This window comes from Silene latifolia, chromosome 6 (genome assembly GCF_048544455.1).
Source record: "Silene latifolia isolate original U9 population chromosome 6, ASM4854445v1, whole genome shotgun sequence".
Lineage (NCBI taxonomy): Eukaryota > Viridiplantae > Streptophyta > Magnoliopsida > Caryophyllales > Caryophyllaceae > Silene > Silene latifolia.
The window spans coordinates 20,380,834-20,391,998 of NC_133531.1; the positions used below are offsets into that span (position 1 = coordinate 20,380,834).

The 11,165-nt window shown below is 43.8% G+C and overlaps 1 protein-coding gene across 1 annotated transcript; it reads left to right on the plus strand.

Annotated features, from left to right (window-relative positions):
* Positions 1 to 1,407: 1,407 nt before the first annotated feature.
* On the plus strand, positions 1,408 to 2,766 carry LOC141658639 (uncharacterized). Its single transcript, XM_074465543.1, has 2 exons — positions 1,408 to 2,023; positions 2,111 to 2,766. The coding sequence occupies exons 1-2, from the start codon at positions 1,439 to 1,441 to the stop codon at positions 2,723 to 2,725; spliced, it is 1,200 nt and encodes a 399-aa protein (XP_074321644.1). The 5' UTR covers positions 1,408 to 1,438; the 3' UTR covers positions 2,726 to 2,766.
* Positions 2,767 to 11,165: the final 8,399 nt, after the last annotated feature.

Here is an 11,165-nt window from a genome sequence, read left to right on the forward strand (position 1 = left end):
TAGTGGCCTGGTGCTTTTCCTTTTCAGGCTGCTGGTTATCTTTCGCCTGTCTTTTATCAACTCCTGCTTGGTGCCTGTTCGTGTTGAAGCAATGCCTGGTTTTAGATTTCTTTTGTCTGGAAGTTGTCCTTGGCTGTTGCCTGGCCTATATCAGGTCAGGCAGGATAATTTAGGGCCCAACAATTGCCCCTTATCTGCTTATTCCTTTATTGGGTCTGGCCAGGAATGAGGAGATAAAAATTTGGGCCAGGCAAGTGATTTGTGCAGGGACTTTTCTATCGGATTCAGAATTGGTGTTTGATTCAACTTCTTGTAACGGTTATTTGTCATTAATAGGGTAGGTTCACAAAACCCTAGGAGAGTCATGATTAGTCTCTACCACTTGCTTTTCTAGCCGTTTAGGATTTGCGGTTATAAATACCCTTCCTTTGCCGTGATTGTTTCCATATCTCAATCTCCAAATTTCTTCTTTCCCTTTCTAAAAATTCTCTTTTTGAAAAATTCATCTTCCAGAAAAAATAATATATGGCTGGTGGCGGGAGAAAGACAAGAAACTTCAAAAGCTCCGCCGAGGCCGAAAAAGTTCTGTTGAAGTTGAAATGGTTTTTCATTGAAGTTGAGGGGGTCCCGATATCATCCCCGAGGATGATGTGGTGGAGGTTGTTGCTCCTCCAGAGATTCTGTCTATGTCTTATAAGGGGTTGAATATTCTCCTAATAAGGCTTTGGCGGTTTCTTTTCATGAGGCTAATCAACTGAAACCTGCTTTTGAGCATTATATAAAGGGCAGGGGCCTTATTCCTCATGGGGCTGAGGTTTGGATTCCTGAGAATGGTCCTGTCAGGGCTAATTGGAGTAGCCCGGGTTGGTTCTGTATTTTTGAGTGGGCGTTCAGGGGTGGTGGTCAACTTCCCCTTTCTCCTTTTATGACTGAGGTGATTAGGGCTATTAGGGTTCCTCCGTTTCAACTCATGCCAATGGTTTGGAAGATTGTCCATTCTATTGAGCATTTATGTTCTAAGCATAAATTGGTTATTACCCTGGATGATTTTAAGAATGTCTATCACCCGAAGAGTCATTCCCATCGGGAGGTTTAATTTTCGAGTCGGTCAAAGATGGCTCACCGATCACCAATTTTGATTCAGGGGGATGATAAAGGTCGGGCTCAAACTTATATGTTTATCAAGGCCGATTCAATTGCCCCTGACCTGGACTATCTCAATTACCCAGCTGTTGAAGGAGGTAATCTTTCTTTCCTGCATTATTATTGGTTTGGTAATAATATTTTTTGGAGAGTTTACTTACTTTGCCCGGGTTTTCTTTTAGTAAATGATTGGGTGAATGATGCTGATGCTGAGGGGTCGGCTGGCCGGATAGCAGCGTTTATGGCGTTGCCTGAAGAGGAGAGGGCTTGGCCTGCCTGTCTGGGGCAAGCTTCCATGCCTCGTTTTAAGAAGGCTAAGTTGAACACGTATAAGCCTGTGAAGAGCACTAAGGTTCCAGGGGCATCTTCGTCAGGAAGTAAGTTCTTTTGCTTGTTTTGTCATTCTGTTTCCTGTATTGGATTCATGCTTATATTGCTGATTTTAGATACTCGTCGTGCAGCCACCAGGGCTTCTGCCAGGATTGCCAGCTTTGGTCTGTCTCTGGTGAAGGCAGGGGTTTCTCAAATTACAGGGGAAAAGTCAAAGAGCAATGAGGCAACGGGAAGTGATAGTGCTGTTCAAATTCAGGAACCTGTGCAGGGGACTCAGTTGGTGTCGCCTGAAAAGATTGTGGATGAAAGTGATCGTCCTGAGAAGAGGAAGAGAGTGGAAGAGTTTTTAGGAGGAGTTCATGAGGTCAGGGGGGTCAGGGCTCGTATGGATGAGGTCCAGTTTGCTAAGGATCAAATTCAGGCTCAGGCTTTTGTGGTTGATGATCCCTATTTCAAGTACCAGGCAGAGGAAGCTTCTGCTCGTGCTTTGGCTGCTATGTATCGTTCCAGGGATTATGCTGCCAACCTGGTTACCATGCTTCAGGAGGTATATATTTTCTGTCTTTGTTTGTTGTGGGTTTTTGTGTGTGTTTTCTTTTTTGTGGCTTAGATGGGTATTTTTCTTTTGTTTTAGAATGTTAATGATGTGCTGAGGAGCGCCTGTCAACTGGAATCAGTCCATGGTCTAAAAAATGCCTTGGATTGGGAGGTACAAATCTTGAAAAAGGATGCTGATAAGTTTAAAGCTGAGTTGGAGGTGTCCAAGGCTGAGAATCATTCTTTGAAGGAGGATAATGAGGCAGGGAAGGCTCGGTTGCTGGTGGAGTCTTCTAAGCTGAAATCTGCTCAGGATGCCCTGAAAGCTCTTCAGGCTAAGTTTGATATTGCCCAGGAGGAATTGAAGGCTGAAAAGCAGGCTATGCAGGAGCAATTAAAGGTAAATGAAGAATTGGCTGTAGAGAGGGATGAGGTCCAGGCCAGGTACAAAGATGCTGCATTGTATTTCTTTGGTAAGGGTCGTGTGGATGCTATGAAGGAGCCTGCTGAAGTCAGGCCTTTTTGGGATCCTGATCAAGAATTGGCTGATCTCAATACCACATATCCTGAGCTTTGTAAGTTGCATGCTGACGAGGAGGTGGACTCACCTCCATCCAAAGGAAAAAATAGTGATGCTGAAGGGGATGGAGATGAAGAAGAGGAGGCTGCTGATGAGGGGATTGGCTCTGCTACCGTGTCCAAGGTGGGCTAGTTTGATTTTCTGTTTGTGGGATTTTGTGTTGTTTTGGCCTATTCAGGGGGGATGTTCCCTGAACAAATAATTTAGGATTTGTTTTGGTTTTTGTTGGCTTTGCCTGGATAAATGGTGTGTTCTTTCTGCCTGGGAAGGGTGTATTCCTGGGTAGGTTTTAATATATATATCCTTTCTTCTCTTGATTTTCTTGCTGTGTTTGACTGGAATTTGTACCTGTACGTTCATGTGATATTTTTTGTTAGAGTAATGCCTGTCAGGAGGGCTTATGGCCCTCATTCCTGTGTTTATGGGAAATGGTGGCTTTATCCCGTCGGAGGGCTTTTAAGAATGAGGGTGGTTGCCGGTCAGGAGGGCTTATGGCCCTCAGCCTGTCAGGAGGGCTTTTTTGACAAGTACTATGGTCTATTCCACCTTTGTACTTGTCTTTTTATGTACTGAGCTCAGTTTAATTTTCGGGTCAGGCAGGCAGGTGCCAAATTAGAGCATTTTTAGAAATGCTGTTCAGGTTGGGTGGAGTGGCCCTCAATCCTGAACATTTGTTTAAGCCTAAAGTGTAACATATAATAAGTGAAAAGAAGGCGTAAAACAAGTTTTCAGGATTTGAAATAAAGTTTTAGGTGAAATTAAAAATAACAGGCAAGCAACTTAGCACATAGCAGGAAGTTCTATTGTCATGTATATAGGGTGTGTAGTTTTACCTGCTTCTTAGATGTGAAATAGCTTTAAGTGGGAAATGTTCCAAGATCTGGGGATCATTTCTCCTTCCAAAGTTTGTAGCCTGTAAGCTCCTTGTCCCACTATTGAATCAATTAAGTATGGGCCTTCCCATGTAGGGGCTAGTTTGCCTGCGTTCTTTTCTCTGGTGTTGGGGAAAACTTTCCTTAGTACCAGGTCTCCTTCTTTGAATACTCTGATGTTGACATTTTTGTTGTAACCCGCGATCGCTGTTGGTAGGCGGCTATCCCGACTTTGGCCGCATCCCTTAGTTCTTCGTTAAGAGTAGATTATCCCGTAATAGGGCCTGTTCTCTTCTATTGTGTTTAGGCGCTTCCGGTAGTTGGCACATGAATTTCTCTTGGTATTATCTTTCGCACCATAGACCAGGGAATATGGTGTCCGGCCGTCTGTTTTGGGTGTGGTCTGTCGGCCCCCATAGGACTAGGGGAGCTCTTCCGCCCATCTTCCTTTTCTTCTTTTCGGCCTTTTTCTTCAGCAACCGATTACTACTTTGTTGCTTGATTCGCTTGGCCGTTGGCTTTAGGGTAGCCCGGTGTAGATGTGACTAGATTGATGTTCCATTGTGCACAATGAAGTTAGTCGTTTCTTTTTCCCACAAATTGTGTACCATTATCACAGACTATTTCTGAAGGTATTCCATATCTACATATGATATTCCTTTTGATAAATGATATGACATCCTTTTCTTTGACTTGCCCGTGCACGAGTCCGCTCTATCCATTTGGAAAAGTAGTCAGTCATTGCTAGCATGAAGACTTTTGTCCAGTGTGCTCGAGGTAGCTTCCCTACTATGTCCATGCCCCATTTCATGAATGGCCAGGGGGCCGAGATGGAATGTAGTAACTCGATGGTTGATGGATATAAGGGGAATGGATTTGACAGCTTCACATTTTGAGTTATATGCTATGCATCAGCTCTCGGGGTTGGCAGTAGCCTGTCCCGAGAATTTTGCTTGCCAGCTCCTTCCACCTTTATGATTTCGCAGATATCCATCATGTATGTCTTCTATGACCTGGGTGGCTTCATTTGGTTCCAGGCAACGTAAGTAAGGTCCAGCCTGAGACTTTTTAAACAAGGTGTTATTTATAATGGTATAAGTGGATGCTTTGATTTTCGTGGCCCTTGCTTCGTTTTTATTTTGGGAGTATCCCCTATAGGAACCAATCATAGTAAGGTTTAGTCCAGGAGGTTGTATCTTCCCGGATAGGCAAATTTGTTCGTGCCTTTCTATGGTTGGTTCCAGCAGGTGGACAATGGGTATTTTGTCAAACACAAGCAGGTCGAAGTTTGATCCCAGTCGCTAGGGCATCCGCCTGGGTATTTAAGTCCTTGGTATTTGGTCAATGTCAAAGGTTGAATTTTTGCAAAGGTTTTTGACATATTCCAAATAGAGTATCATCTTTGAGTCTTTTTAAAGATATACTCCTTTGATTTGATTGGAAATTAAGAGAGAGTCGGTTTTACCTTGAGATTTGCTACACCGAGTTCTATACATACCTTTAATCCAAAGAATCGGGCCTCATATTCAGCCTCATTATTCGTGGCTTTGAATTCACAATTAATGTACTGTGCAATCGGTCTCCCGTGGTGATTTTAGGACTAATCCTAGGCCGATTGCCTTTCATATTTGTTGCCCCATCTACATGGAGAGTCCATTCCCGGTCTGTCTTTTGGGTGTCAAGAAGATTGACCTCTTTTATGAGGTCTGGTTCTAGGGTAGGACCTGAATTCACCACGAAGTCCGCTAGTGCCCGAGATTTAATCCGTCCCGGGTTCAAAGGTTATGTCATAGGTGCCGATTTGTCAGACCGACCATTTTGCCATTCTCCGCCCGACAACTCGTGCTTTCTCAAGACAGATTTGATAGGCAAGTTGGTTCTTACAATGATTGGGTGACTTTCAAAATAAGGTCGAAGTTTAGTGCGGGGACATTACTAAAGCAAGTACATATTTTTCAAGTAGGCCATACCCGGTTTTCGCGTCTAGGAGACTTTTACTTACATAGTAGATCGGATGTCGTTGGCCATCAATTTCTTTGGTCAGGACTCCACTTATCTTTGTTTCGTGAGATATAGGTAGACCGTCGGGGTTCTCCTTTGTCTGGTTTGGCAAGTAGCGGAGGTGTAGTTAGGTATATTTTGAGCTCCCGGAAGGCGACTCGTGTTCGTGCAACCATTTGAATGCTTTGTTCTTCCGAGTAGGTCATAGAATGCCTTGCACCCATCGATGATCCGGAAATGAATCTATTCAGGGCGCAACTCGTCCGTCGCTTTTTGAATATCTTTGACTAACTGGGGGATTCCGGTTCTAGTATGGCTCTTATTTGTTCTGGGCTGGCTTCTATTCCTCTTTTGTCACCATGTACCCCAGGAATTTTCCCGAGGATACCCCAAAATGGCATTTGGATGGGTTAAGTTTCATATTGAATTCTTCTAGGATTTTAAAGGTCGATTCCAAGTCCCCGACATGATCTTGACTTTCTTTGATTTAACTACCATGTCATCAATATAGACTTCCATGGTGTCCCCTATTTGGTCCTTAAACATTGTATTGACCAGGCGTTGGTATGTTGCCCCCGCATTTTTCGTGCCAAAGGGCATTCTTTGTGTAGCAAGATATGCCCCTTTCCGTGATAAATGCAAAGATGTTCCCGATCCGATGGGTGCATTTTGATTTGATTGAATCCACTGAGGCATCCATGAATGTCGAGTTCATGTCCTTTGTAGCATCCACCATTGCGTCTATGTGTGGGAGTGAAATGGGTCTTTTGGGCGAGTGCTTTATTGAGGTCCGTGTAATCTACACAAACTCTCCACTTGCCATTCTTCTTTTGTACCACCACTACGTTGGCTAGCCAGCTAGGGTACATGACTTCTCTTATCATCCCCATGTCCAATAGTTTGTCTACTTCTTCATTAATGATAGCATGTCTTTCACCGGCAAACTTTCTTCTTTTCTCATTGGACAGGCTTATAAGACTCATCAACATTTAGTTTATGTGTAATAATATTGGCATCTATTCCGGTCATATCAAAATGTGACCAGGCAAAACATGAAGATTTTCCTTTAAGAAAATTTACTAATTTCGCCTCGATATTATCGGGACATCGAGATCCTACCAAGACGTGCCTGTCAGGGTACTCGGGGTCTAAAATTACTTGATCAGTTTCCATTTTGGTTTTCGCCACATGAGTTGTCCTGACAGTGGTATCGTAATTGCTAGGCGAGGGACTTACCCGCCTTGGAAGGCTTCAAATGACTCAAGATAACATTCTTGGGCATATTTTTGTTCACCTTTTATGGTTGCTACTCCCCATTCTGTTGGTATTTTGATGCATTGGTGATAGGTGGAGGGTATGGCCCTTACGTTGTGGATCCATGGTCTTCCCAATATGGCATTATAGGATGACAGTCCAGACTCGAATCTTTCGTATGAAGATACTCCTTCCACGTATGTGGGCATGTGTATTTCTCCCCAGTGTGTTTCTTGTTTCTCCACCTGAATCCTACTAGGACATTAGACTTCTTTATGATTTGGCTTTCATCAATCTTCATTGCTTTAAGGACATCAAGCATGATCAGTTTTATCGAATCGCCTCCATCTACCAGGATTCTCATGACACGCGGTCCCTATTTGCATGGTGATCACCAGGTCTGTCATGGTGAAGGTCCGGAATGCCCCGCATATCGTGTCGTCAAAAGTAATTTGAGGTAAATTGATAGGTTTAAAAGGAGATTTCATTTTTGACTCCCTGGCAATTTTCTTAGCAACTGATTTGGTCGTCAGCCACAAATTTTCGATCCTCCATTGATGAATTTGACTTCATAAATGGGTGGTGCAGGGGTAGGTCACGTTGTTGCCTTTCCGAGTTTCTTCTTGTTCCATCGTCTTCCCTGTTCTTTGTTGGCATCAAATCTTTCAGGTATCCTTTCTTTTAGGTGTAAGCCACTTGTCTCCGTAGTCCCAGGCATTCCTCTCGTTGTGTGTCCTATGTCCATGTGAAATTCGCACTACCTGGTGGTGTCCTTCCTTGTGTTAGGGTTGTCTGACTTCTTTGGCCACTTGACAATGTCTCCCATATGGTCAAGTCTCTTGATTAGTCCCGCAATGTCAACAGAGAAGTTATATTCCGGACGAAGGATAAGTATAGGAGTTACCTCGTTGTTCATGTGTATAGTTGACTTCGATCCGTCAGGTCTTGTGTAGGGAGATGGCCTGAACTCGCTTCCTTTGTGGTTAAAGCTTTTTCTCGTTGGTTTTGTCATATCCTCGAGTTGTTGTCGCATTATCCGCCTTGTAGCCTTTGTCTTCTTCCACTGATGTAGCCTATGGCTAATGCTTGGACATCTTCAAAGGATGACAGGCTTCATGGTCATTGCATCGTAGAAGTCACCGTCCAGGGGTAGCCCTTGCCTGAAAGCTTCAACGGCTGTTCCAACATCACATCTGGGGATTGAAACTTTTTCTTTGTTGAATCTTGTCATGTAGGATCTGATGGATTCTCCAGGTTTTTGTTTAACCCTGTACAAGTCACTGGATCTCTTTTCTAGTTCCCTCCTGGCTGGCAAACCGATGATTGAAAGAATTGACCAGGTCAGCAAAGGACTTGATGCTTCCATTTGGCAGGTTTATGTACCATTGCAAGGCAGTCCGTTCGTGAGTTGTTCCAAATCCCTTACACATGCAGACTTGACGTAGTTCATCGGGAATTGATCTTCGCCAAAGATCCTTTGCTTGTAATAGGCAACATGGTTTTGTGGATCGTGGTTCCATCATAGATTCTCATTGAGGGAATCACAAATTTCTTTGCGCAGTCTATTTTTGCTATTTCATCCACAAAGGGTGAATCAAAGATAGCTCTCTGGATTTGCTTCTTCAATGGGGTAGGAACTCCGGGATCTTTTCAAATCTCTCGTGAAGTTTTTGGATTTCCTGGAGCATAGCCATCATAATGGCCGTGTTAGTCTGATCTGATAAGGTTTCTTGATTTTGGAGTTCTCCTGAGTCCGTTCCTTCTCCTTCTTTGGATTTTGATGGAGTTGGAGTACCAATATTGGAGAAGTCAATGTTCCTTATGATGGAGGAGAATGGTGTACCAGGCTGGACTTTCAACTTTGATCCTGAAGCTTTTTCTCCCAGCTGTGTCTTTAGGCTGGATTCTGATTCTTTCAATTTTGCCACTTCTGCTTCAGCCTGGATCATTTTTTGTTTCAGTTGTTCCATCTCCAACAACTGTTGTTTGGCAGCAGCTAATTGTTGCTCAACGCTATCTCCTGCCATTTTTTCTTAGTTTTTTGTGGTATTTGGTGGTGGGCTTTTGATTATTTTTGAGTTAGATGCCCCACGGTGGGCGCCAATTGTTTTGGCAGGCTTTTTACTGATCTAGAGCGTCCTGCCAGGGATTTATATGTAGGGTGATCTAACTCAAATAACTCGCCTGATTGGTATAATTAAGTGTAAAACGAACTAATAAACAATGATACAAAGATATTTATACGTGGAAAAACCCTGGGAATAAGGGAAAAAACCACGGGCACCAAGCCAGGAGTGATTGTTACTATGATTTTAGATAGCCTGACAGAGTATTGTTATATCAGGCGTGACAGAATATATAGCTTAAGAATACAAAGAATATGTGTCAAAGTGAGTGTATATCTGATGATCCTCCTAATCTTCTTTTCTTTCCTATTTATAGCTGATCTCCTCCTTCTCCTCATGCCGTTTAGGGTTTCCTGGTAAATAGGGAATGTGCCCTATTTACCCGGAGGTGGTTGCCTCTTTATTAGCCGTTGTTTTGACTGCTTCCTATATCATAGCTTTCTGGAATTGGTCTTCCTTTTTTGTAGGGAACATATATCAGTTGCCTGTTTGTCGCCTGTAGTGGCCTGGTGCTTTTCCTTTTCAGGCTGCTGGTTATCTTTCGCCTGTCTTTTATCAACTCCTGCTTGGTGCCTGTCCGTGTTGAAGCAATGCCTGGTTTTAGATTTCTTTTGTCTGGAAGTTGTCCTTGGCTGTTGCCTGGCCTATATCAGGTCAGGCAGGATAATTTAGGGCCCAACAGAGAGTATGCGTGGACTTCACCGATCTCAACAAAGCATGCCCTAAAGATCCATTCCCGCTGCCTCATATTGATGCAATGGTGGACGCAACAGCTGGATACGAGATGTTAACATTCCTGGACGCATGGAGTGGATACAATCAGATCAAGATTGATCTTGTAGATCAAGAGAAGACAGCATTTATGTCTGAAAGAGGAATATATTGCTATAACGTCATGCCATTCGGCCTAAAGAACGCAGGCTCCACATATCAAAGGCTGGTTAACCGCATGTTCAAAGAACAAATAGGAAGAACCATGGAGGTGTACATTGATGACATGGTGGTGAAATCAGAAAAAGCCAAAGATCATATGCGATCCGCGTAAACATTCAGCACCCTCAGGGAATACAAGATGAAATTAAACCCATCTAAATGCACCTTCGGGGTATCTTCTGGCAAGTGCTTAGGCTATATTGTAACTCAAAGAGGAATAGAAGCCAACATCGAGCAGATCAAAGCTGTCTTACAGCTGGAATCACCCGAGAAGCCTAAGGATGTTCAAAGACTAGCTGGAAAGGTAGCGGCCTTGAACGGGTTCATTTCAAGATCTTCAGACAAATGCAGGCTATTCTACGACGTACTAAGGAAGAGCCAGAAGTTTGAATGGACCTCTGAGCACGAGCAAGCCTTCAGAGAGCTGAAGCATTATCTCAGTAGCCCGCCACTGCTATCAAAGCCGGAGTCAGGAGAACCATTATTCCTATACCTAGCCGTCACAGAAGTAGCAGTAAGTGTCGTCGTGGTCAGAGAGCAAGAAAAGGAGCAGAAGCCAGTATACTACGTAAGCAAGTCTCTGCTGCCGGCAGAGACCAGGTACACATCCCTTGAAAAGTTAGTACTAGCATTGGTAGTAGCATCTCGCAAACTGCGTCCTTATTTTGAGTCACACATCGTATATGTTGTGACAAAATACCCGCTAAAAGCTATCATGAGGAAGCCCGAATCGTCAGAAGAATGTTTAAATGGTCTCAGACACCTCGGTGGATACGACATCCAATACGACCCTAGAACAGCAATCAAATCACAAGCATCGCCGACTTCGTGTCGACTTCAGTCCGCCATTCGAGACCGCGGAGACATCGAGATCCTCACTTTAGATGGAAGCAAGGATTTAAGTTTGGCGATGCATATCGACGGAGCCTCCAACCAAAGGGGGCAGGTGTAGGGTTAATTCTGCGATCACCACAGGGAGACCCGAAGACAAGTCGTGAGATGTGAATTCAAGGCAACCAACAATGAAAAGAATACGAGGCCTTGATATTGGGAATGAAGCTAGCTTTGGAGTCGTGGGTCGACACTGCTCATATCCAAAGTGACTCTGTTAATAGTCAACCACGTGAATGATGAGTTTATAGCCGAGATTCAAGATGATCGCATACCGAAAGTAGCAAAGGAATTAAAACAAAAATTCGAAACTTGCAAGCTTAAACAGTTCCCGGAGATCGAACGTGGAAGCAGACGCCCTAGCAACCCCGGGGGCAACATTCAAACCGACGAGCTATCCAAAGATTCTAATAGCACATATCTTTCGGAACCTTCTATCCGAAGGCGATTTAAATAGACAGAGGTGAACTGGAGGATCCACAAAGCGAGAAAGAA